Source organism: Anser brachyrhynchus (assembly GCF_964034855.1).
Source record: "Anser brachyrhynchus genome assembly, chromosome: 1".
NCBI lineage: Eukaryota > Metazoa > Chordata > Aves > Anseriformes > Anatidae > Anser > Anser brachyrhynchus.
Window position 1 is genome coordinate 88784848 of NC_137694.1, and position 27728 is coordinate 88812575.

General features: G+C 42.7%; 1 protein-coding gene across 6 annotated transcripts in view; it reads left to right on the forward strand.

The window, feature by feature from the left end:
* The window catches only part of MPZL1 (myelin protein zero like 1), a 38877-nt gene that overhangs the window by 5873 nt on the left and 5276 nt on the right, over nucleotides 1-27728 (forward strand). For 2 of the 6 annotated variants that reach the window (XM_080586667.1, XM_080586668.1), the window contains exons 2-5: nucleotides 10107-10267; nucleotides 11858-12071; nucleotides 19700-19832; nucleotides 23176-23281. In XM_080586667.1, coding sequence (XP_080442793.1) covers nucleotides 10107-10267; nucleotides 11858-12071; nucleotides 19700-19832; nucleotides 23176-23281 — 614 coding nt within the window. Of the gene's footprint in view, nucleotides 1-1647; nucleotides 6973-10055; nucleotides 10268-11857; nucleotides 12072-19699; nucleotides 19833-21413; nucleotides 21488-23175; nucleotides 23282-27728 lie in introns of those variants that run through there. The other 4 variants (XM_080586669.1, XM_080586670.1, XM_080586666.1 and 1 more) reach the window with 4 other exon arrangements.

The following is a 27728-nucleotide window of genomic DNA, read 5'->3' on the forward strand; positions in this document are numbered from 1 at the left end:
CTGTCGTCACCCTGCTTTAGTCGTAATTCTTATTTTCATGAATCTTTCCCTGTGCCCAGGAGTAATCTGCCGTGCTTGCTGGTAGCTGTGTCAGTATCCCATGATTAGAGGTAAATCAGTTGTTATCAGCAATTCCAGCTACCCTTTGCTCTTTGAGTGAGTTTACTTGTCACTTTGGGCTTTTAATTGTTTCAGTTTGACTTTGTCAACAAGAACTGTTTACATGAATTTGAACTCTTGTAAACTTGGTCGTGGAAGGAAAACCACTTAAGGCTGTGGAATGGAAAAGTGTCTGGTTTGGAAAGTACCTGAGCTGCTGGTTGGTGTCCCGGTCTCCGGCATAGGCAGGGAAGTATGGCCTTGTGATCCCTGGGGAAAAAGCATTTAGAACAGTGCTAGATGTTATCAGCTTCTAGACTAAATAAGCATCTGCCCAAACCTGACATATGACTGATTCTCTAAGTGGGGCATGAGGCAACAATAACGCTTGTTCGTGGATCTCTGTGCCTTCACAAGTGTCGCAGTTTTATGCTTTCCAGGTTGAGGGACAGATACACCAGTTAAATGTTTCCCTCAGGATAGAACACGAAAGCCATGGCCTAGCTTGCCGGGGAGCTCCGGCGTTCTCTGCTGTTTCTCGTGCGTGCTCCTCACTGCTTGTTAAAAGCACTGACCAGGGATGTAAACCTCACGCAAGTTCTGCGGTACCTCGGCAGAACAACGGGCAGCCTTGCCTAATGTGGAGAAGAGTACGCGAAAAACCGACTCTCTGGCATGGGAGTTGAAGCTGGCACCGGCGCTTAGGGACTCTGAAGGCTTGCTGTCTGTAAGTTCTGTCAAAGTAGGTGCGCAGGGATATACGGGGCTAAGGTGCACTGATGTTACTGACTGCTTTGACAGCTTTGCCACAGCCTGCTTAAGGATTCACAGTGAAACTGGTTTACTTTCACTTGAGGTGACAAAATGCTGATTTTTTTTTTCCGCATCGCTGAGTCAGGGCAGGGCTCAGCTGAATGTGCAAAGAGGCCAACAGCAAGCAAATGTTGTGTTAGCAGCTGCTCTTCTGAGCTTGTGTCTGCACAAGGACGAGCAGCAAGGTGGTATTTGTGGGCTAGGAGTCAGCAGTTCAGTTTCTTAGCACAAGTAGGGTGCTGCAGGACTGGCTGTGTTCCTGAAGAGTGGAAGACTTTCCTTCAGTGGTCTGAAATACTCGAAATATCTGGGGTATTTCAAGCAAAATGCTGTTCTGGCGCTCGGTGACTGAGAGCGAAACTAAGCCACTCCGGCCTCCTCTGCAGAACTTAGCTTCTGTTGCTTTGAAATTGAGGTGTCAAATTGAATGTCAATTGAGGCACCAGGGAAGAGCGGATATCCAGGCTGTGGCCCACGGAGGAGTCCATGCAGAAGCAGGTTCTCCTGAAGAATTGCAGCCCATGGGAAGGACCCATGCAGAAGCAGGGGAGAAGTGTGAGGAGGGAAGAGCAGCAGAGAGGAGCTGTTATGGACTGATCGTAAGCTCCCGTGTACCCCCGGCTGCCTGGCCAGGGAAAGGAGGCAGAGGAGTTGGGAATGAAGGAGTGAAGGTGAGATTGGGGGAGTGGGAATACAAGGAGGGAGGGTGGGAAGGCGTTTTAGTTTGTCTTTTTTTCTTACAACCCAACTCTAATTTTTATTGCAAATTAAAATAACTTTCCCCATGTCAAGTGTGTTTTGCCTGTGATAGTAACTAGAAGTGAACACCGTGTCCTTATCTCAACCCATGAGCTTTCTCATCTTATTTTCTCATCGTATTTCCCTGTTTGGGAAGGAGGAGTGAGAGGGCAGCTGGGTGGGTGTCTGTCAGCCAGCCAAAGTCAAGCTACTGCAGTGACGTACAAGAATACATACGTAGGAATATACACATGTATACGTGCATTTTTATACCTATACACCTAATAGGACTTGAGATAACACCATGATGGATTTCTGGTGTAGAGGTGGTCAGCCACGGCCTATTCTTTCTTAGGCTGAGGTATGTGGCCCTTAATACTTGTGCGCTCTTATGAAACACAGCATCTTTTGTTACTGGGTGGAATGGCATATGGAAGGATGGAATGGAGGATTTTGCTTGTGTATCAAGGTAAAATTGCGTCTTCGTGTGGAAGTTTGATCCCACGTTTGGATGCTTAAACAGATCTTAGTGGAATTTCAGAGGAATGATTTGGGCCTGTCTTCTCCTAGCTATTAAGACCATCAAAGACAGGATTTTTTCACCGGATGTTTTGTTTACAGTGAGAGAATAATGGCATGTAGAGACATAGGTGGCTGTATTGTGAGAGGAGAACTTTGTAACTTTGTGCTGCTTTTCTAAAATAAGATCTTTTGTAAAGAGTTGACTGCTGTTGTTTCTTGAGGGATGTATGGGGAAACTTTAGGTGGGGGAAATAGCTAAATGTCATGTGACTGTAGTTTGAGAGAGATGTCAACAGTGGGCTTTGTTTCACAATGCACTTGCTTTCAGTAACAAATACCCAATATCGTTGTTTCGCAAGTGTGGATTGTTTTTGTGACTTATGAAGCTTAGTCACTAGAAAATCCCACATCCTCTTTTCTCCTGGAAACTTCTGGGCTGCTAGGGAAACCACAGTGAACATACAGGTATGTCGACTTTAAAGGTCTCGACAAAACCACAGAAATGTAAGCTGCTGAGACTGTTGTATTAATGCATCTATTTCCATCTTCCTGATCTGCGACTCTGTCGTCAGCTTGTTACCTGTAGCAGCCTGTCTGAATCTTTTCATCTTTCTTTCATCAGACTTTTTGATTATTTCCTGATCTTTCATCCATACGAGGCTATTTATAAATGATATAAATGACTGTATTTCCAGACATCTTTAAGATAAATGAAGCAAGTTGTTTGTATTAATTAGTGAACTGATGACTAGTCATTTTAAGAGGACGGCAGTGCAGCAGGGAACTGCAGCCACCGTAAGCATGCAGTACTTAGTGATCTGATAGAAGTTTCCACTTAAGCTGTGTTAGTGCTTGTGGAAATAAGATGCCTGTGATTACAGCTTTAATTTGCATTCTAGTTTTGTTAGGACTCCTAGTGATCAAGCTGAGGTGGATCCAGAGGAATCAAGTTTATTTTGGGGTGTTCATAGCCGTAATTAAGAGAACTTTTTAATTGGGTCCATGATCTCAGTGTGGACACTATGATCTGCAAAGGACTTTTAACTATTGGTGTAATTAATTAGTGTAAAGCTTCAGTGCCAAGAAAGGATTTCCTCGTATGTGCTTCCAAGCCCCATTTTCAACCTTTCCTAGCTAGTGCGTGCTCTATTTCTAAATACGAAAATGTAGAATAAAACCATTTCTTGCCCAGAAGGTTTTCATTAACCGGTATGAAAAGAGTGGAAGCAACCAGGGGATACAAGTGAAAGGTGAGAAAATACTTCAGCTGGAGTGGGCATCGATCTGTAAGCGCTGCCAGCTTAGGCACTCTTGGATTTATACAGATGGTGTTGCCAAAAGTTTTGGAGGCATTTCAAGAGATTAGAAGAAATTTCTTCACTGAAAGGGTTGTGCGGCATTGCAGGCTGCCCAGGGAAGTGGTTGAGTCACCATCCCTGGAGGTATTCGTGAAATGTGTAGATTTAGAACTTAGTAGCACGATTTAGTGGGAACTTCAGTACTAGGTTAAAGGTTGGACTCGATGATCTTAGAGATTTTTTTCCAACCTCAATGCTTCTATGATTGTAAGAGACTTTGAAGGAACTGAAATAAGTTTGCACTGTTTGAGCAGACCCTCCAAAGGGTGAGGGACAATGTCTAGGAGAAAAAGTAAGAATGAGTATAGCTTTGGATATCACCAGTTAGTGGTAGTGGACAAGGGGAGGTATCCAGATGTTGACCTGTTAGATAGCCAGTCACATATGCAATGTCTCCTCTACAGATTAAGTTGCTAGCTCGTTTCGCTTAGTCTCAGCTGACCTGGCCAAAGATCCCTCTGAGGGACCTGCAAGGAGGACTCCTCTCAGCGCCCTGAAGGCAGCGGTTAGCCATCTTCTCTAAGAGTTGTTCTGTGGAGGTGTGCCCCGTGTCAAAGATACTGGAAAGTAAACTTCACCAGTGTAATACTACAACCTTTTTGTGTTACTGTTGAAAACTGTGAGCTTGATTGCTCTTAATCCCACTGAAAGCTGAAGAGTTAACCAAAATTTGTTTAACTAACCATATGCAAACTCTTGTGGTTATGGTTGCCTGTCTGCTACCCGTTCGGACTGACTCTATCTTCCCATACTTTGCTGCTGGGTAATTACAAAGGCTTCCTCCACATAGGTGCTTTCAAAGCAATATCTTGTTGCCACTCAGAAGAACTGCTGAGGTATGGATGCCAGGGGGCTGTGAACTGGGTCAGCGTCAAACTAGCTGAAAACATGCAACTTTTTCACTAGTTTTGTGCATCCTGGCAAACACGCCAGGGTTTTTTACAATGGAAGCGATAAGCTCTGGATCTTCAGGTCTGCTTTAGCTACTGTAGAACTGCACCTTTGGAGTTAGGAAGGTCTTGTTCATTCACAACAGGTAAATGGAAACAATATGACATCAGTAAAGTTGGCTAGGTGGAGATGCTGGGTAGTGGATCATGCTTGTTCTGGACATGTGTGTGGTGAATACTGCATCTTCCCTCATCAATTCACAGAGGAAAGCAATGATCTTACATATATGATGTCTTCTTCTTACTAATGTTACCCTTGGAGCAGTGAATATTGCAGCTCCTAGTAACTGCCTTAATGCCTGTCTTTTTCAAGAGAGCAAAAAAGCATTTGGGATGTTGCTCTCAGTCCTGAGACTCTCCAGCTGTGCTTGTCGCATATTGGGTGATACATGTCTGGCAGATACTCTGCTTCTATTTTACAACTGCATATCTTTTTTTTTTCCCCCTCCAATCTTTTATTCTATATGTAGAATACATACAGAATAAATAACCTATATGTAGGTTGTTCAATCACTAGATATAGACAGTGCCTTAGACGTTTTAACTGCCTGGATGTCAGCCAGCTGGTGTTGAGGCTGGTGTTTGGGGAAAATGAATGATGATTGCTCTTTATGGTAACCTCAGCTCATGTTCAAAGAGCAGGACATCAGCAGTAACTTCCTGTTTTGGAAGCTGAGCGTTCAGCTTTTAAGCTCTGGTACGTGGTAAATGTTTTTAACTTCGTCCATACTGTGGAAAAGAGGCTAGCCAAGGTCGGTCCTTCCTTTTTGTGCTTCTGCGGATTCGGTGACTCGAGGCAAAAATTGAACAATGGTTTTAATTCTCTCTGTGCACCCAAGAAACTCATCAGCAAAGCTGGGTGTCTTTCTGATGACCACCTAGTTATGAATTCAAATGACTTGAGAGCCTTCTGCTGCTTGTGAAGTAGTTTTTACTTTGTCAGATGTCTTCATTTCTTGTCCAGCTGAAGTATCAAGGGTGACTGTCTGCTTTGACTAACCTGATAGAGGAGGTGTGATCTGTGCGAAGTACTGTTAACCCTTTTACCCATATGAGAGTTGCTTTCTGTCATGCAGTTAATATAAAACTATTATGACTAAAGACTGGTTGTGCTTTTACTGAAACTTGTATGCTTCCAGGTTGCAGTGAGCTGGCATTTTGACCTGACTGTTTAGGGCTAGCGCCTGAAATCTGCGAAGTCCTGTGCTTCAGGATTTGGGCTGCAGCACGGAAACCTGAGCAATAATTTCTGTGACCATGGCTTTCAAAGCATTGTTTGTATATGTTGGAGGACAAAGCGTAGGCTAGACAAGTGTGATGTATAACTTGATGGTGGGTCTGCAGGTGGTCTGCAGTGCCTGGGCTTGCTGGGGGCTGGAAACAGGCTTCGCGGGGTGGGCAACTGAAGTATACTGCCAAAGCGTGCGGGCACCCCAAAAATGTACGGGTCTCCCAGGATGCTCAGCTATATATAAATGTCAAGAAGATAACTTGCCTCAGAAGCCTGATAGCTACGGTTGAGGAAATGGATTGTATAAAGGAGAAATGAGATACCACGCAGCTGACAATGCCTGGTGACTTCAGCAGGTGGCTGAGCTTGTCATAACAGCTTGCCTTTTTTTTTTTTTAGATAGTAAATATTTAAAAGAGAATCTTTTAGGAGAAATGTGGCATATAGGTGTTCCTATAAAGTCATGGGAGGTGGGGACACAGCAGATGTGCTGTGTTTCTTTTTTTTTTAAAGTAATGATAGCCCTTACTGCCCACTTGTTAGCTGTTGCAGATGATGTTGAACTGATCCTGAATAAGAACTGCTAGGAAATAGGCCATGAGACGCTTGCTGTGAAAGGCAGATGGCTTTTATTTTTGTAAAATGGAAAAAGGGGAGAGATGCAGAGCAGCTTGGAATTGAAATGACTTTAAGAAAAGAATCGTATGTATTGACAGAAGCCCAGAAATACCCCTCAAATCCAGAGAAAAATATCCATTAATGAAGAGTAAGATACAAAAGGGAGTTTTTAGACTACTGTCAGCTGTGCAGGTGGCTAGAAACTGAAAGAGACTGCAAGGTCCAGCTGTACCCTCAAACTGGAGAGAGTTCAAAGTGAAAAACGCTACACAGGCTGAGCTGGACATGGCACTGGTCTGTGGTGATAAACGTGGTGGTGGAAGGCACAGGGGGAAGAAATGAGCCCTGTTTTAGTTCCATTTAGCGTGAGCTGGCAGCTTCGTACTGACAAAGGTGTCAGACTGAGACTTTCCTTTGAACAGAAGGAGACAGACCCTGAGCAGAGAGACAGATCTGAGCAGTCAGTGCAGCGATGGCAGCTGAACTTGTTCTGCAGATGAGATCCCAGAGACAAGATACCGAGGGAAGAGAGAAAACAGAGAGCCTTGGTGAAGGATGAAGATCCACTAGAGGAAGAAAAGATAGGATGAAGTGAGAGTGTCTAGTCCTACCTGAAGAATAGGAGGGTTGTCTGAGAAGGAAGGTAAGGATGGAGCACTGGTCCTGAGGCTTGGTAGGGGATGAGTCATTGGACTTGTGATTCGGAGCGTTTTCACTGGAGCGTGGGGGCTGAAAATATAACTTGTGAAAGATTGATGTAGTTGGAGTAAAACAAATCCAACTACATTAGAGATGGAAAAAGAAATGACTGGAGAGGCACATTTTGACGGTAGGTGAAAAGAAAAGCATTTTTCTCTTGAAAAGAATTAAAGTGATTGAAGGCTAGAAGAGGTGTTCGGATGGAAATACTGGGACTTGGCAGTTGGACAAGGTGGTGGGATAAGTGAGGATCAATGGGAGAAGAGCAAATAAATGTTTATCTTTGCCATACCTAGCCTGCAGACCTTCCCTTCCTAAAGCTGCATTCTCTCTGACAGTCTCCTGATAGTTTTTTTTCTTCTTTAGTGGAGTTAAGGCCGAGAAAGCTTGAGGAGTGGACCCGTGGATAAGTGGAACTAGAATATGAGTCCAAATTCAGCTTTCTCCAACTGAAGTATTTAAATAGATGGAGCTGGAAGAAGGATGTCACTCTAGCAAAAGTGGAAAGAGAAAACCCACGTGGATTATTTTTTTTTATGGTAGAGGAGGCTAAAGATTTCAGGGTAGTGGGAACTGCCACTGTATCAGTGAAAGTATGGGAGCAGAGAGCTAAAGAAAAACAAATGTCAAATGTTGTGGCTCCTCTACCACTTCCAAGTTATTTTGTCTCATGCTGTAAGACAGCAGAGGAGAAGAAGCTCAAGCTGTGCATGCTGAAAGAGCGAATAGCGAGTGACCTTTTTATTTAACTGGGGGCAGGGAGGGAAGAAGCAAAGGAAGACATGAAGTCGAGACAGCAAGTAGGAAGTGAAAATTAAACTGTAAACATCTGTACAGGACACTATATAGTTCCTGCCTTCCTAGACTGAAGGAAGAACTGGGATTTTCTTGCTTCGCTACATTTCTTTCACAAGTTGCTAGTAAGTTAGAACAGGGATTTCTTTGGAAGCAGATCTCTGCTACCCACTCCCTGTTTGTGGCAAGGGGTTCTCTGTACCACGTACAAGCAGACAGTGTCTGCGCAGACTATTTTCTTCCTACACAAATGCTGAGGGCATCTTGCTTGTTTTATGCTTGAAAGGCAGACTTGTTCTGTGCCTTGGACTCAAAACAATGGATTAGTTTTTTTCTTCTCCACTCCATTAGCTGGAAAAATTACATAAAGCACAGCAGCTCTGAGTTCATTTAATTGAATTGCTAGAAGCCTTTGTGTGTTCCAAACAAATATTTGGTAATTGTTTTACAAAAGAATATTTTTTGGCCTGCAGTCAAGGGTTCATACAAGAGAAAAGAAGCTCTGATAGAACCTCCTGATGAAAATCCCCCTCTCTTAGGGTGCTGTTTCACTTGTTTGCAGCGAGAGCAATGGTGACAGGGTAGGCTGGGGAACTGGGGATAACCTGACGGGACTGTCGAGAGAGTGAGGTTGAGGAGCGAACAGCGTGACCTTTGAAAAGCAGAGGGAATGAATGGTGGCTTCTTCTGGTTTTGGTTACTGTAATTAAACTGGCTTGCTTAATTCTTCCACCCTTGCAGTGCTTGCATGGGCCTTCCGTGTCCCCTGGGCACGTGCTCTGCCTTGCCCTTGTTTGCCAGGCTGGCTGAGTGAGAGGGACAGCAGACCCTACGTGGCCGTGCACGCACCCAGTGCCTGGCTTACCCGACGTGCTTTCCTCGTTCCTAGCTCGCTTGTCTCACCGACGGACCTACCACTTGCAGGGCTGGCTGCTGGTACCCGCTGTGCTCGTGGCCCTGGTTGCCGAGGTGGTTGCTGTCATTGACTGAAAGCGTAAAGCCCATCATTTAAGGACTAACTTGGGTGTTGTTTTTATTTTTTTTAACTGTCTTTAACTGTAGTGTTTATCTTCAGTTTGCCTACTTTGAGAACTAGTTTATTCAAAGTGAAGAAGTAAATCAAGATACCGAGGAAACAGAAAGGCTTGCTCTCCTCTTCTAATAAGGGAGTAAATCCTGAAAATATAAGATATTGTAGCCCAAAAACAGAATCACAGGATCAGAAGCAGCTTACTAGTACTGGCTCTGTGCTGTAAGTCTTGACCTTATTAAAACGTGGTTTTCATTTGAGTTACTGGGGGCACGTGTCATGTGTGCCCCCAGCTGTAGAGATATTTTTCCAAGACTTTTGCTTTCATATGAATGTGACACAGACAATGAGAGAAATTATTTTGTGGAGTTACAAGGTCACTCTCCTTTTTTTTAAACTAAACTTGAATAAATCTATGGGTATATCTTTGTTTAAATCTGGATAGTGTCTTTGCGGTTTAAAAAGTCAGATAAAGAATATATTCATCTTTTTTTTTTTCCAAATCCTGATGAATTTCACTTACCCTGTAGGCATACTACTGGTGCAATCACAAAGTTAACCCTGATTACTTAATAGCTGCGGGGTGTTTGTGGTCTGTTTGTTGCTTTGACCATGCATAAGCCTCATGGTGGGGGGGGGGGGAAAAAACTACTCTCATGCTTCTAAACTGTATCTGAGTGACTACTTATGAGGTCTTAGACATGAAGACCTTGAACCATGCCAAAGAGTAGAAGCTGATAGCATGGCTGGGACCCAGAGAGGTTTAATCCTCAGCTTAGTAAAGGTGAGTTCTTTTTCCAGCTACAGCTGAGAAAAGCTGAAGAAATGGGAAACAAGATGTGAGCTCTAGAGGAAATTGAGTAATAGCTGGATCCAAGATGTTAGTTCCTCCAGTGGGGCTTATTTATTACAGTCTCTGCTGGCAGCTAGAAGGGAAGAGTGTAAGCTCATCCTTTGCACTATAGAAATGACTTCCACAAAGTGCTGTAGAGGAAACATCTGTGGAAGGAAAACATCCTGTAACAGATAATACAAGGAAAGAGTAGTGAACTGACCTGCTGTATACTTGTTTATGTTATGGGTATAATGCAATGCCTGTACACACACTTGCTGTAGGAGTTGTTGTTGCCGCTTCTTAATTTTCCCTTAAAAGCAATGCAATATGAACTGTTACCACTGCAACTTCCTGACTCTCAAAGCAGCACCGATGCCTCTTCTTTTCCTTCTTTCTTCTCTTTGCCTTTTTCATACAGTTGAAGTATCCGCAGTAGAGGTCAGCACTCCAGAAGAAATGTTTGTGGAGAATGGGACAGATGCAAAGCTTCCATGCACGTTTACATCTGTGGAAGTGATCAGCAGTGCAGCATCTGTTTCTTGGAGTTTTCAACCAGAGGGAGCAGCAACTCGTATCTCAGTAAGGAACAGCTATAGAGGAACCTACCTGGGGTGGAAGTCTGTGATAAGTATTCAGAGATCTTTTAGTTGGTTCTGAGGTCAAGTAAATGTGGATTGGAGCCTTCTTCTGTGTGTTTTGTCTCCACCACTCTCAGTTTAGTTTTTTTTTTGAGTTATTTAAATGTATTGCAATATGTTAGATCTCAGCAAAGGCTGGAGTGTGCAGCAGCTGGAAAATATACAAGTAGTTTTAGTCAGAGGAGAGGTATGTTGGTGTGGTAGCTCTGTGTAAGAAGTAGATGAGCAGCTAAGAATCTTCTAAATTCTTTATCTTATACTTGAAAACGAGCTGTGGAGCTGCTCGTGGAATCTGAATTATCACCACTACAGTGTAACATTGTGCAAGTTGCTTATTTTCTCTTTGTGTACTGTTTAGTCTACCTTTGAAGGTATTTGTAATAAGATCAATCTCCTTAGTTTCAGAACAGACAACCCTCAGGTCAAGGGTAGGACCAGGTAAGGTAATGGGAGATGACCTGAATGGAAGAGGACTGGCTTGTAAACAGTCTCTTCTGTGCCACAGAGACTGCTTTGTAAAGAAGACTGTAGAAAGAGGAAGCTAGAATATAGTCTTAAATTTCTTTAACCATGCTCTGGAGGCTGAACTGAAGAAAACTTGGGTTGAGTCTTGGTTAAGATTAATTCTTTATTTCACAATGTACTTCTGTTTTACAGCCTTGATCTGTCTCTTACGATTATGACCAGTGCTTAAACATCCAATGTGTCTGAAAGTGGGCTTTTGTCCTGTGCAGCTGTATGCACTTCTACTGCTGTATATTCTAAATTTGGTCAGGTATAGTGAGGAATGGTGCAGTTTTAGTACAGTTTTCAAAGACAGTGCTAAAGAGGTTCTTTCTTCAAGGATTTTTGGTCAGGTCTAGGGAATACAGAGCCATGTGCGACTTAATCATCTGGAAGTCAGGAAACAATTATATTTAGTTACCTTAGAGGTTTCTGGAACACAGCTAGATGTGCTCTAAATTGCTAGTGGGACTTCTTGAGGGGTGCAGGTAAGGAACCTATTGCATGTTAATTAAGCTATACCGTAGTTGCAAGTCACATGCAGCAACACACAAGATAGGAAGCTTGGTAACTGTTTCCTGCTAGGATGCAGAAGGCTTCCTCTACCTGAAAGACAGATGGCTGTGATCTGGAAGAAGTTCAATTCTTTAATTATTCCCAGGTTACCAGCCTTGTTCTCTTTTCCCCACCTTCTGGTCCATCAAACCCTGCACCCCCAAAAAAAGTGGCGGGGGGGGGGGGGGGGTAGAAAAAGAAAGCAACAACAGAACATCAAAACTTGGAGTCTATTGAGGTAGTATGATTGAGGTATAAGCCATAGCATGGTTATGTGATCAAGACATAACAAGCCAGACTAAGGTGGTGAGGTGGGAGGGGGGAAAAAAAACAAAACACAACACACAAATGTCTAATGCTAGCTGTGCATTATACAGTGAACTCTAGGAGAATGCTGTAATAGTGAGAGAAGTATGGCAGCTCTATAATCTCTAATTGGATTGTTCTTATATCCTCTTTTCCTTGACTACAGTTTTTCTATTACTTTAATGGAAGGTCATACCCTGGAAAGGACTTACCATTTAAAGACAGGATCACTTGGACTGGAGACCTTAACAAGAAAGATGCTTCTATCAGTATATCAAACATGCAGTTCCGGGACAACGGCACTTACATCTGTGATGTCAAGAACCCACCTGATATTGTTGTCAAACCAGGAGAAATCCGAGTTAGAGTTGTGGAGAAAGGTATTCACCCTGTGTGATTTTTTTTTTAATTTTATTTTCCCTTTCATCATCTCCCCTCTTCCATGTCTATATTACTTTTCATGGGGGTGGGAGAGTGGCCTGGAGGGAACAACCATCTCTTTAATTCTCGTCTTCTAGGTCCTGATAGTCTGACAGCTGTTTTAAAAAAAAATGAATGTCATGTACTTTTTCTCTATTTCCATCAATTCCTAAACTTCTAACAAGTATTAGCAAAAGCTGATGGAAACTGTGCTGAAAACTCATCTTATTTAAGATTCCTGTGAACGTGTTTTTTTCTGTATTATGCTACATCAAAGGTTAGGATGACCTATGAAATTAGGAGAGCAAGTGGCAGGCTCTTTTTTTGAATACATACTATATATATATACTGGAAAACAAAACTAATAATCTGGCCTGAGCACCTGCTGACAGTGAGATGCTACTATCTTCCATGCAAAGGTTATTGGATGTCCACTTAGTCTCTTTTACACAGCCATTCTTAAAGTATTCGTAGTGACCCTTGTAAGCTGCAAGGGCTGGCTACTTCCAGTTATTTAAAGCTTCTGATTAGTATTTGGGAATGGTGATTACAGTTCAAGAGTGCTTGTGTTCCATATGTCAGTTTGGCTGTTTATTTTCCCCAGCCACCCAAAACGTTTGATTGTTCTAGGTAAGCTGGGGTTCAGCCAAAATGTGACGGTTCATGCAAAGAAACAGTTCTCACAGTGATCAGATTTCCAAATTTGTATTTAATAAAAAAGAGTAAATGTTGGACTCATAAATGACAATGCTGATACAACTATTCCACTAGTTTTTAATGTGTTAGAGGAGATTACCCATGCGTATACTCTAATTAGAATGCTGCTGCTGCTACAAGTATACCCTTGCTCATGAGATCATTCCATGTACTGTAGGCAAGGTCTATACCCATGTCTTTTCACAGAATAGCTCAAGTTGGATGGGACCTTTTGGAGGTCACTTAGTTTTCCATTTCTTGGAAGAAGTTTGCAATCTATATAAAATAGGTCAGTTTATTTTTCTTTTACTCTATTGGTAGTCTCTATGAAGAAGCAGTAAAGCAACCACTGGTTTGTCTTGGCAAAGCCTCTTCAGATTTTAACCCAAATTAAACAAATGAAGACATTTCAGTATGCTAATTCAGCTGATATTTTTCAACAGACTTGCGTGTTGGCTTCAGCAAGACAAGAACTCAATATTAAATGAATTATCTTGGAAAAGCAAAGCCTGAGGATTATCTGCAGATAATAAAATGGAATTTAGTATGTACAACTGACTCTGCATTTCCCTAAAATAAAGGATCGTGATGTATGGAAGGAAATGTCTGTACCTATTTCTCTTCTGTGCTACTTCACTTAACTGCCTCTTGCAACAGAGGTGATACTTTAATTTGCATATTTTGGGGGGTTGACCATGGGTCAGATGCCCACTCAACTGCTCTCTTACTTCCCCTTTGGAAACAAGACAGAGAAAATACCTTGACGTACAAGCTTTGTCATTTTAAAAGTAGGGAGATCACTTACCAGTTACTGTCACAGGGGAAACCTTCCCCTCTGCAGCTCCCCACCTTTTCCCAGGCTCAACCTGAATCTACTTCCCCTGCCTTGAGTGGTGTGTGGAATATGGGAAATGAGAGGTTTGGTTCAGTCCATAACAGCTTCTCTCTGCCAGCCCTTTCTCCACAAACATTTCCTCTGTTCCAGTATGGGTTCCCTCCTTCCATGTCCTGCAGGATAAACCTGCTCCAGGCTGGGCTACAGCTTTCTTCCTGCCAAAGCAGGTAGATACTTCCTGGGGTCCTCCACAGGCTGCAGCGTGGATATCTCTGCAGCTTCACACTGATCTTCTCTGTGGGCTGGAGGGAGATAACATACTTCGTGGTCTTTTCCACGGGCTGCAGGCTCTGGTGCCTGGAGCACCTCTCCTCCATCTTTCTCTGACCTTGATGCGCATGGGTCCATGTCCCTCCTTTTTTCCTTTTTTCCTTTTTTTTTCCCTCCTCACTGCTGTGCAACATTTTGTTCTCTTAAATATGCTTTCCCAGAGGTGCCATCAGCTTGGCTCATGGGCTCAGTTGTATCCTGCCTGTGGAAAGGAACTCCTGGGTCTCTTGAAGCTGGCTGTGAAAGCAGCTCATGCAGTTCCCCTGACACCTTACTGTGTAAACCCAATACGCCTATGGAAAAGAAAGTTCCTGATTTCTTTTTTTTTTTTCCATGTCTGTCCTGAAGCTTGAAAGAGAGCTATAACCAATTTGCTGTGTGGGAAACAGCAAGATAAAAAGGTGTGGATTGGAGGATCAGTTAGAAATAGCTCTGAAGATATAGTTCTAGGAAATAATGTGCCTTCAGATAACATCCTGCTTTTGCAAAAGCTGTATGGGCTGAAACAAATGCTGCTGGATGGTTCAACTGCTAGGATCTTTTCATCAGACCAAACAACAATGAGAACTTGAACTATTTTTTTCTCATCATTCATTTAGGAAAAGTAACTGGTGTTCCAGTTTGACTGCTGCAAGAGTTTGAGTTGTACTTCTGCTTACTGGTTCCTAACAAGCCTAAAATCAAAGAAATTAAAGGGTGTCTAGTGTAGCATTTCCCCATAGGCAGAGCACCAGGACAAGAGAATCTCACCCCTTCTGAAAGGAACTCTGTGTTTGGCAGTACTTTGTACCACAGGGAAAATTCTACAACAGTTGTCTTCAGATCTCTTGGAACACCTTGAAAACGGGCTTTCAGGCTATATATACGATAATAGCTGTAGCTGTAATACTGTCTTGTAGTACTTCCAGTTAAAGGCAGAATACTTTTGTAATAGCATGTAATCCATCCTCATCTTAGCTGATCTTGACTCTTGTGCGTGTTTTATTTTTTTTTAACTAGGTATAAATTTAATTATTCTAAGTCATGTGGCTGGTGTTTTAAATTATCCAAAGGCACAGTCGTGGTTTGATCCTGATAAGCAGTTTAGTGCAACACAGCTGCTTGCTCACTCCCTGCCAGCTGGATAGGGAGAAGAGAAGTGGGAGGGCAAAAGTTGGAAAACTTGTGGATTGAGATAAAATTTCGTGAGAAAGAAGAAGGAAAGAAAAAGCAAAGAAGGAAAAAAACAACTCCCTAGACCCCAAAGGAAAAAATAAAAGTGATGCAAAATGCAGTTACTCACCACTAGCTAACAGATGCTCTGTGCAATGGCAGCCCTCAGCCAACTCCTCCTACTTCTATTATTGAGAACAACATCACGTGGTACAGAATATCCTTTGGGCAGTTTGGGTCAGGAGTTTTGCTAGTTCCTTGCTAACAGGGCAGTATGAGAAATGGAGAAAACCATGACTGTGTAAGCACTGTACAACAACAACTAAGACGATGGTTTGTTATCAGCACTATTTTCATTACAAATCCAAAACATAGCGCCATAGCAGCTATTACAAAGAAAATTGACTCTATCCCAACCAAAATGAGGACATTATCCACCCCTTTTTCTATACTATTTACGTCATGCCCAGGTCCCATGCTTTTCAGTACATCCTTATTAGTCATCAACTGTCGGTTAATACAGATATAATTCCCTTAGTCCATTGACTGCCCCTGTGAAATGTCCATAAAATGGTCATTTAGTCTGTAATTTTGGTTCTGTCTGTTATGGTGGTGGTTCAGGACAGGAGAGGAAGTGTGTTACGTAGGGTTAATGGATGCCAAAGCCAATTCAGGTGGGGCCACTGCTGCACTTGCACCACTTCTTGTGAGGATCATCCTCAGTTGGTTTGAGTGGTTCTTGCTGTGGTGCTTCCCATAACATGCAATTCAGATGACGGGTTACAACAGTTTAAATGCATAATCCGCTGCAATCTCCACTGCTGCAGGTTTAACATTGTAGTGAACTCCTCCCCTCTCCTCTACTGCGGCTTGGGATTGTCTGTTGGTCACAGTCCCTTAGAGGTGTACCTGCTCTGGCATTGTGTTACCTGTGAGCCACAGTCCCTTTAGAGGTCCACCTGTTGTGTCATGGACTTATCCACAGCCACAGTTGCTTCAAGGTGTACCTGTTCTGGCACAGCCTTTTCGTTGGCCACGGTCCCTTCAGAGGACCCTTCAGACACCTGCTGGAGTGGACTTACCTATGGCCACAGGTACTTTGGGGTGTACATGGTCCCACGTGGACTCATCCACAGGTCCCAGTCCCTCTGACACAAGTTCACTCTGGAGTTGCAGCCCGTCCAGTTCAGCAGCATAGGAAGAGCAGCACCACACAGCTGCTTGCTCACTCCTCCTCTTCCCTGCCCAGCTGGATGCGGGGAAGCGAATTGGGAATTGGGAGGGCAAAATTAGAAAACTTGTAGATTGAGATAAAAAACATTTATTAAGAACAAAATGACAAGTAATGCACAAAGCAATTGCTCAGTACCAGCTGACTGATGTCCAGCTAGTCCCCAAGCAAGGGCATCATCGCCTGGCCAACTCCCCACAATTTTAGTGCTGAGTCTGATGCCGTATGGCATGGAATATTCCTTTGGTCAATTTGGGTCAGCTGCCCTTTAAAGGTTCAATGTGGACACCATACTTTACACTTTTAAATGGTCTTGATCACAGATGCTTGGTTAGCCTTACATTTTGGATTAAACATTTAATAAGTTGCTGTGTTGACTTCGCTGTTCAGAATTGCCAGGCTAACTCAGCTGTTTTTCATTGAAAAGTCTACGCAGTGTTTGCACAAAACAATACTTCAAGTACATTGGAAAAATCCTGTTAGTGGGGATGAAAGCAAGGCTGATGTTTCACTGGAGTATCTGAATCTGGAAAGGACTACTCTTCAGAGCATAAATGATGGAAATTTGTAGGGAATCCCAAGTCCTTTATGGTAGGCTTCCCCTACCTGTAATAAGAAGCTTCTTAACACACTGTGTTAAAGACAGCTGGTGTTATCTGGAGGTAGTCCCTCTTTGATCTGAACTTTCATGAGGGGAAAAACTAGAATTGTCTTATGGAAATCTTTCTACTTACCAGCATTGGAAAACTTCAGCTTTATGAAATGGGAAACAAATTCTAGCACATTTCCAGAGAAAATGGAAGATGCTCTGAATTACTGTGATACTTAGTGAAAAATGTTCCTTGAAAGGCTTGAGTTTTGGCTCATGTTAAACTATGAACTTAAACACCAGCTTTGAAAGCTAACATTTGGTTATGTTGTTGGGGCTGTCTGTTACAATGAAATCACTGTATGCTATGCAAATATTTATGAGGAATTCATATAACAGTGCAATACTGAAGAACATAAGAAAAGGGGTGGGAGACATAATTCTTTAGCTGAACTATGCAGTCATAAAATTGTGTAGGCTTTTCTGTAGTCTGTTGGTTTGTGTTTTGAGAGGTAGTAAAGCCTCTGGTTTCATGTGCAAACAGTTGTGTTCTTGTAGCCTGTTAAAAACTCTGTCAACAGAGCATAATTTGTTCTTGACCCAAATCCAGTCAACCAAAAATCTCATCTGAATCAAAGAAATAACAAATATATCAGATTAGCTGTTGTCATCTTCTTTAATATCAGTTTTTTAGCAGACATGACACTATAGTTTTGGATTGCCACTTTCTTGTTCTGAAAGTGTTGCTTATTTTTTTCCCTTGAGTACAAGGTGGGAGGTGGTCTGCTAGCAGAAGTGCATGTTTGTTTTGATGCTTTAGCAGACAGTCGTTCCTACACCTGTAAAGAAACTTCGGAACTCCTACTTCTTAAATGCCTCAAAAGAAATCCACTTTTCTTTGCGTGGGGCTCAAAGGCAATCTTTGTCTTCTGTACCTGAAAAGTACTATTGTTCATAAGATTCTCCTTAATGGCAGATGTTGCCAAAGGTTGTTGAAAACAGGATGTCTCCTTTTAAATTGTGGCACTGATGTCTTCATCTTTAATTTCTTACTAAGACTAAGAATTGCGGAGTTGTTATGAATTGGCATCAAACACTGAAAAGCTAGGAAAGCTGCTGATATGGTATTCAGTCAAATGAGGGTATGAACAGTGAAATGGCTAGAGATCGTGCAGCCCTTCTCCTGGAAGTCATTAAACTCAAAATGAACAATACTAAATGTTGTGTTAGTATGATGCCCCTGCATCAGCAGGGCACTGTGTTGTGCTATTCCCTCCTATATAAGTGTGTCAAAATGGGCTCGACTGTAGACTTGTTGGGAATGCTGTATGTAAGCATGGTCCATGGTCCTTGCTGGGAGAAATCCAGCAAAAGGGTACTAAGATAATTAAGGGACTAGGCCACCTTTCATAGGGATTGTTTAGCCTGCAAAAGAGACGAAAGACTCAGAGAGATCTCATCAGTAATTATATTTAAGATATCAATATTTATAATCATAAATATCTGAGGAGAGAGAGAGAGCATCTAAAGAAGACTGAGCCAAGTTCTTTAGTGCTGCCCATCAACAAGAGAAGTAGCGTTGGGCACACATTCAAACACAAGAAATTTCATCTCAGTATAAGAAAACACATTTTTTCTGTGAGCATGGTTGAACACTGGAATAGATTGCTAGAGAGTTTGTGGAGTCTCCATCCTTGGAGACAGCAAAAACCCAACTGGACAGAGTTCTGAGCAGGCTGCACAAGCTGACACTGCTTGAGCAGGGGATTTGGACTAGATGATGTCAAGATGTCCCGTCCAAACTCAACAATTCTGTGGTGGTCAGATGCAGTTATCTGAGAATGATTTTCTATATAAGGTGTTCTACCTGTTGCATCTTATGCTGATTTACTTGTGTTTGGTGGAAGGAACTATCGTACCATGGATTCTTGTTGAAGATGATTTTTCTGGTTGAAGATGTTCCTTGTACTAAACAAGATGAGAGGGGGAATGTTGTTTGCTACTGCAAAAAGATATAATGGTGGATTGTGTATTCTTTCTCCTGTAAGTCTTTTGTACTCATTCTCTGATTGGCTTTTATTTCTGGCTGCTCTTTCTTGGCCTCTCCTTCCCCCAAATTGTACTGGGGAAAATGTGAGTAAAGCAATACTGTGTTCCTGTAAGCATATTGCTAATACCTTTTGATGATCCTGACTTAAGAAGGGGAAGAATGACGCTATGAAAATGTATAGAGATGTATTTTGAGACACCAGAAGCATGTATAAATTCTCTTAGAGTGATTGTGGGTAGTAACTGGGCTGTTTGCTGCATGCTACCCAGAGAACACCCAGCCTTCAGCGCTCTTCGTTGATTAGCAATGTGTTAAGTTCAAATCTGCTTTCAAGTGTGCCTGCCTTTTCCTGTTGACCTCACTGGGAATTGCAAGGTGAACGTAACTTTTTTTCTCAGACACAAAATGAGATAGGGTTGTTGTCATTATCACTTGTGTTCTTTGACATGTAAAAAATTCTTAGTTCAATATAAAGCCTTTTCTGAAGGATGGTGACTTAAAGAACGCTCTTGGTGTCTGCTCTGTTCATACATTATTCTGCTAGCTGCCTGCAATCGCTACCATTTAGGCTGCATGTTTTAATTCCTGGATATTACATTAGTGCTTCTGCTCTAAAAGAATCCAAGGTCAAGAACATTTGTGGTTTGCACTTCTGTTAATCAGGGAATGCAGAAGAGTTGAATGTTTTCTCCCTTCTCTCCCCAGACAGCCTGCCTGCGTTCCCCATTGCCATGGTGGCAGGGATAGTCATCGGTACGGTTACAGGTCTCACACCGCTCATCTCTATTGTCGTGTGTCTTGTCATCAGAAAGAACAACTCTAAAAAACGTTACTCTGGGTAAGAGATCTCCCTCCTCACCTGTGTATGATGTGAGGAACAGCAGTAGGATCAGAGGGAGGGCTTAGAGGGGGGTAGGAGTTGTTTCAGCCAAGTCTTGGCAACCATAACTACAGGTAGGGTAAGGCCATGTGGAAGACTGGCCATCTGCCCATAATGATTATTTCTCTGCTGTGCTTGAAAAGACCTGCTGACCATGAGTTGCACCTGATAATCACTAAACGTTACAGCTGATCCCCTGCCACAAGCTTATGTGCCGTATGAACATCTAACCTAAGATCCCCTAGCTCTGTTCTGTTCCCCTTCCCATCCCTACTCCCTTGTTCCCTTAGCCTCCCCCTTCCCAAAGAAAAAGTGCCACATGTGCAGTTTTAGGGAATGCTCTGTTGAGATGAAGACTGATTTTTTCAGTTACCAGTGTCGTGCTCCTGAGCCAGTAGTACACTGGCCAAAATCCATTTCATCACCACTCTTTAAAGTAAGGAAGGAGTAACCACTCCACATCCATCCTCATTCAACTGTCTGGTTTTAGTTAACTGTTACCATCCCTACAAGTTTGGTTTTTTTTTTTTGTGTTAGGAGGATATTTCCTAAATAAAGCACAGTTCTTTGAGTGGGGATGTGAGAATGCAACAAGACCTAACAAAAGCAAACTTGAATCCTGTGGTGATGGAGCTTGTTGGTGGTGGGGGAAGTGCTTTCTCTTTTCTCTTTCTCTCTAATTTAGATGGTCATTTGCTTTGGTAAGAAAGAATGAAAATTATGTCTGTAATCTTAGAAACAAAATCAAGATTTATAACCTTCTTCTGTTCTTTCCCCAACAAATATTCCTGCTTCCTGCAGGTTTTCTTGGTTGCCTGTCAGATAAAAGAAAACAACTCCATAAATAAACTTGTGGGGATTTCTAAATTGAACTTTGCCCTGTCCTTTTCCCAGTTGGAGAGCTTAGAGAAAGTGAGTTGGCTATTCCCAATGGTAAGGCTGAGTGCAGTGAAGGCAGCTGCATGTGCTCAAAATTGTGCAGAAAGTCTGCTTCCCCCTTTCTGCATGTGTCCTTCTGCTAAAAACTGAGAAGAAACCTGCAGAGTCACGCACCAGGAGTGTACATGTGATGGTCCACATGCTTTGCTTCTGAGTGACCTGCTGTCCACTGTCTTCCTGCTGAAGGACATGTGCTGGAGCTGAGCCTGGAGCAGGAGTTCACGTGCAGTAATTTCGTATAATAGATTTAACTGCTCTCCCAGGAAAGTAAACTCTGAAGTTTGAATACTGCTTTTGCTGACCGTGGCAGCTCTGCATGACATGCTAAGAGAAACCAAATGTGCTGTGACCCCCTTCAAACTTATGGACTTTCTTCTCCATGACACTAACCTAGTGTGTGGTGGTAGCGGTGAGATGTACTTACTCTTAGATAACAACTCTGCCTTGAACTGAGGTGGGCTGGGGCGCTGCGCGGCATCTGGAACCCTGCATGGCCACAATTTCCGTTCATGATCTGACTTTGGTGTTTTTTTGTTTTTTGTTTTCCTTTCTGCCTTGGTGTGCTGGGATCGGATCCTGCTTATCTTCCTCTCCTTACAGAGATCCTGATATAGACGCCAGATTGGGAATGTAACAGGGCTGGGTCTTCTCTTCCAGTCCCACTAGACACCATGGTAACTAATCAAGTTGGTGGTTGCTGTTAATACCTGTGTGTATGTGTACACATTTCCTCTTCTTTTGCTGACTAACCGGCTAGCTCTGTGCTAACATAACTTCACTGTAATTTGTGCTGGAATCTGTTGGCAAAGGGACAATGCATTTCACTGGGTGCTTGGGTTTCATTGTCTCGTGTCTGGCTGGGGTGGTATTGCTGCTTATCCCAGATGGTGTCCCTCCATCTCTTCCAGCAGTGAACTTGCCAATGCATTGACTAGAGCACAGGAAATTCAGAGTTCTTTCCATGACAGAAGGAAAACACACTCCCTGTAAGTGTTCTTCTGGCTCGGACAGCTCTGCCATTTGGAAACTTACAAATGCAGTCATCTAAGTGCATGAGCTGCTTAAAAAGGAATTAGGACTTTTAGGTAATGTGGATCTTAGGAATTTTGTGAATAAAGAAAACAATTCATGGTTATGTCATTTTGGTCACAGAAGGGCTGCTCTGTCTCTGAGACAGAGCGGAAACCCCTTGCTGGGTCTGCAGTATTTCTATTTTTTTTAATCTGTGGCATGTTTGTAGAGCTAAATCTTCTATGGTTAGACTTCCCAAAGGTTAAAAAATGATTGCCTGTGAGGAGGTGGTCTGCTTGATGTCACTGTCCTTATTTGTTTGTTTCTGTACTTGCTTTGTACACTGTCTTTTTAAAAAGAAAGGATGCTCAGCGATCAGAGGGTAGCAAAGGGAACTCCTGTGTTTGTTGTGGAGGAGGTGGCCCGTTTTCTTTCCGGGTGCGTGGGTTAAGAGGAGATAGACTGAACATGTAGAGACCCATTACTGCACTGCCCAGAAGCTGCCAAGGTTAAGTCTGAAGACATCTGCTCATATACTTAGCTCAGTAGTATTCATTTCTCTGTCATTGGCTTGTTTTCTTTTCAGTCCTGCTCTAAGCGGATGGGAAGAAGCAAGCAATGAATGAAAACTGGCAACCTTCTTTCAGAGGTGTTAGTTCTCACCACAAGACAGTTTTCTGAGTTTTCAAACAAGATTTGCCTATTTAGATATTCACGTAGCTGTATCTGGGCACATAGCTTACACGTCACTTATGACTCTTAAAGTAATCACTCCAGAGACTAGTGTCTGTTGTGAGTGGGCAGAATTATTTTGGAATCATAGCCCAAACAAAAAGCAAGGGAATTAATGTGGACTTTGCTAGGAAGTACCTTTGTAGTATGGAGAGCTAGTGGCTCTTGCAAGCATTCACTTTAATTGTAGCAGTGGTATAACACTTGCTTCAGTGACTGGGGCTACTTAGCTTGTAGTTAGAAGTTAAATGAGTCTGAAGCGTCAGTGAAGAAAACACATTTGTGGGTTTGTAAAGTTTTAGACTGGTTGGGTTAGATGGGAATATCTAGGGAACAAGAATTTTGAAGGAGCTGCTGTCGCATGTTAAAGTTGTTCCTTCACGTTGCTCACCAGTGAGACTCTAGGAGGAAGGACAGAGAAATGACATGGGAGAGATGGAGTATTATATGTGTTTATTCCAGAATCCATTATGTTCACTTTTACTTTGGCATAATCTGCCACCAATTTCATCTCGCCATCACTCGTTTTTTGTTTTTGTTCCTTTTTTTTTTTTTGTGTGTGTGTGCGTTTGTGCCTCTTGAACATTGTCGTGCAAACTCTGCTCTGCCACCTCGTCAGCTGCGGTACATCTGAGAGCTTGATGTCACCGGTTAAGCAGGCTCCGCAGAAGTCACCCTCCGACACAGAGGGTCTGGTAAACAGCGTACCCGCCAGATCACACCAGGTAAACTGCTTCCTGCTTCTTTCCGAAGCAGGATCCTCCCGGAGCGTGGGGGAGATGGTATGGAAAAGCTAAAGGCAGGGTGGGACACGTGAGTTAGGTGCTGTCTGTTAAGGTGATGAGGGTGGGGGGGGTGTTTGATCTGAACAAGGGATGGGCAGTAATCCCTCAAAGATGTAGTGCATGTGAAAGAATAGCATTTTGATATTAGCTGAGGTAGAGTTTTATGTCCTTTTTGTACTTACGTACGAAAAAGATGGCTCTGATCTTGTGCGTTAACATAGACAGATGTTAGTGAAGTACAAGTGTGAGATCCTGAAGAAGATGAGGAATTGGTAGTGGGTAGCTGCTGGAGATACATGGAGATAACATTATGTACTAGATGTGTAACACTCTACAAAACTGCCTAGGCTGTTCTGGGATTGTGCTGGGGAGGAATTTTACTTAATCTCTCATTGATGTGAAGGTGTATGCTCTAAGTGGCACGCAGTGCCTTTACGTGAAAATGAGCCAGTGCAATGCAAACACTGACCAGTGATGGTTAGTCTGAAGTTACTCTTGCTGCCCAGAGTGCTTTTCTGCTGAGCCACCTAGCTTTTGTGGGCTTGAAATTATGAAACTTTGTCTTGTTCTTGCTGCTGTTGGCAAAGTTCTGCTGACTTTGAAGGACCAAGGTGGCTCTTACTCAGACTAGTCATCTCATGGGAAATTAGTCAGAGGGCAGAGAGCATGCATCAAACAGGGATTCTGTGCAATATACAATTATCGGCCAACGATGTGCAGGATTTCCATATCGGTAAGGTGTTTCTTACCTCTTGATTTGTGTATGCTCAGCAATTTTCCCATGGAGGCATGGGTCCTGAGTGAGTTTAAGTCCAAAAGGGACTAATTCTTAACAAGTCACCTTTTAGGAAGTGTGTGGACTCTGAGAGGTTTCTAAATCAGAGTTGACACCTGCTTTCTTCATTTCTCTTGAAGAGGTAATGGAGATATGTGTTAATACTACAGGAAAAAAAATACAGTGCTGAGTGAGGTGGATAAAGTCAAGGTCCTTGCTCTGTTGGGGGCTTACAGTCTGCTTTTGAAGTACATCTTGTTCTTGACATGTGCAGTACTTCCAGAAGACAAAGTTCTAGTATGTAGGCCCACATTGTTGCCTGATGACTTCAGAGAACAGTTATTCTCTGAACATAAAAGCAATATAATCAACTGATAAGGTTTTAAAATAGTTCTGATTTTGACTGGAGTGGGTCTGTTAATAGCAGTCTGCCTTTAAGACCTAGATAAAGCTTGCCTGATTCTATGAATGTTCAGCTGAGTGACTCAACAACATTTGTTTTCACTGTTTCTTCTTAGCAGATACGTTCTGTCCTGTCATATTTGTATATGGTGTTTCTTTTCCATGCCATCATTCTGCAGTGACTTGTATTCTACTATTACTGTTACTTGGATGAGAGAGAAATACATTTCTGTTGAAGGCAGGAACTAAATGCATTTCCCGGCTGGGTGTCCTTGTTTAGCTAACAATCTGGGTTGCAACAGGCAAACTGGGAGGCAGAGTGTGTTGTCCCAAGAAATGCTCACTCCAAGGTGGCTGTCATTTGTATTTGTGCTTTGTGAGTTGTTGATTACTCATTTCTGGGCAGGCTGAAATACTGTTCATCTTAAAGTGTTGCTTCTTCAGAAGTACATTTATGATGTACAGAGCAGTATGGCACAGAGATCCCAAGTGGGTAGGTCTGTCAGTGCAGAAGCTGGGAGCACTAAAGCTACATTAACTTCAATGTAGACCTCAGGCTTTTGGTCTTTAGGAATACCTGAACAAGCTTAGTTTGTGCTCTGTTCTGAGCTTTGGGCTGGACACCAGGACCCTGGGAGGGAGCAGTTCATGGTGCAGGGAATCCTGACTTAAATTTCAGATAAATTTCCTGGGGCTGGAATCTGTGGTAGTTCCAACATCTTCCAGAATCTAAAGAACTTGAGAATACTGTAGACCACATGGCATGGTGGTCTAACTTCATGACTCCTTTCTCTTTGCTGTAACTTACAATTCATGACTCTGCTGACAGACTTTTAGCAAGGTATGGGTATACCTGCTCCTCTTTTTCCGTTGGTTTGAATGAAAAAAATCACAAGACTTCAGGAAATGCAGGTTATTTTATGGCAGTGCTGCGCTTTCTTTTAGTTTTGAAGAGTCAGAATGATCTTAGTTGGACTTCGGTGAAAGTTCTGAATTGTTTAGACTTTTCTGAAGTTTTTACCTATGTAAGAAGTCTTCACTAAGATTCAGCTGGCAATAAATCAAATAGGTGAGGCTTTATAGCAAATTCTTGCTCCTCCTTTTCTCTGCGTCAGCTGATCTACCATTTGTTTAGGTGATAGTGAACATATCCAGACAACGATAGCTTGATTTGGATCAGGTGACCACAGCAAGTCAGCCTCTCCATCACCACTTGATGTGCAGGATAACTATATTTAACCAGGCATAAAATTAGAATAGTGATAAAACTGATCCCGAGTAGTGAACTCCTGTGGTAGAAAACTGACCCATCAGAATTTCTTGAGCAAACTTGAAATGTCATAGTGAGTATTTTATGAAGCTGTAGATTTTTTTGAACTGATACAAAGTGCTGTAGAGCTGAATTTACCATATCCTTAAACTATGGTTTCAGGCAAATGAGAATTCCTAAATTACTTACAAATAAACTTTAGGCTCACTTTGTCTTTACCTTTTTGTAGACTGAGCTCTGATTGCAATTATTGCAATTAGATTGCAATTAGCTCTAATTGCAATCCAGATACAGTGTTGGAGATCAGAACAATGTGAGAATCAACAGTAGGGTAAAAAAAGGTGGTTTGAATGAGACTCTAAATCCCAGCTTTTCTAGGACATCTATATATACTTTTTTTCAGCATTTCTACAGTCTGTTATTTCTATTCAGCATTTTATATCTGCTTGTAAGTTTCCATCCTTCTTTCCATCCCCTTCCTCTACTCTTTTTCTTTATAACTTGGGAAGTGTTTTACCTGGAAGGAAGAAAGTTTGGGTTTAAACTGCTTCTCAAGGAGAATGAGTTATACGGCAGGTGCATGCTTTGCCTTTGTGTTGGAAGGAAAACCGCTGTACAGAAGTGTACCTATGGTCCTTCGAAGATTTCCTTTTCATCTTTGGCTAGTTGCTTTGGAAGATAGATGGAAAGCTTTCTGTGTCAATTCCGTAGAGATGCTTTCTAATTTGGCAGCATACCAAAAGTACTGGAGAGAAGAGAGTGGGAGAAATATCTGTGAAGGCTTCTTCTCCCTTGGACCTAAGGGAAACAGAAATGGAGTTAAATGGGTGAAATGGTTTCGAGGCAAAAGCCTCGAACAAGAAGAACTGAACAAGAAGATCTGTCCTCGCAATTTTCCCCCTCTTCCCTCCACCTAACAGAACAGTCCCTTTCTCTCCTGTGCAGGTCATGTTTGTGTGTGGTCTCTCCCCAGAGATCTCCTGGTAGGTGGTCACAGCCTTCTGCCCTGTGCTTGTCAGTTGTGGTGTGCAGAACTGGAGCTGCGGGTCAGCCCTTTCCGTAAAGGTCCCACCTTTGTTTTGTCAGGCACTTGCTCTTTGTAGGCTTCAGTCCTGCCCTCAGCCCATCTGGAACAGCTGCAGCTTGCTTTCCTGTGGGCTGTGTTTTGGAGGACACGGTCCTTTAGGAAAGTGCTGGGGTGTTTGCATGCCCTGCTGAAAGACGGTGGTCCTCCACTTCACTCCAGCAGATATAACAGAGGCGTGTGGCTGTGTTGCAGTCTTTTCAAGGGAAAACCTGGCAATATCTGTCAGTGCTGGGCAGTGCTGAACAGACCGGCCCGAGAAGGTGCCAAGCATACCCGATGTGTGGAGGTCTGGTGTGATGGTTTTGGGCAGTTCTCTTGTTTGCAGATCTGCACCATACCTTGGACTGGTTGGTAGCAAAAGAGAGCCTTGATGGCCTAGCTGACCAAGGATTTAGTTTTACACTTTTTTTTTTTTTTAAAATCTGTGCAGGGTTGGCTCAAAAGTGACTCAAAAGCTCAAAAGACTCCGCATTACTGCACCATTTTAGTATTTTCTGGCTTGCTACTGTGTGAGCCTTGATCCCATCATTTGCTTGGGCAGTGACTGTGGTGTCCTGAGGTGGCTGCAGGTTTATTTTATCCCTCAGTTATATCCAAGTGGTACAGCTGTGCTGAGATTTACAGGACTTGAATGGTAGTAAGTGCATGAAGTACACTCTGCTGTCTACTGGTAAAGATGTAGCGTAGTTTATCTTGTAAAATATTAAATCTGGCATGCATATGACTAAGCCTTGTATCTTTCTCTGCACCACAACATCTAAGAATTGCTGCTTTTCAGAACAAAGGATTCTGTATTTTGCTGATGGTGAGAAGGCAAGCAGCCTTAGCATTATTAAAGGGAGGAAATCCTGCT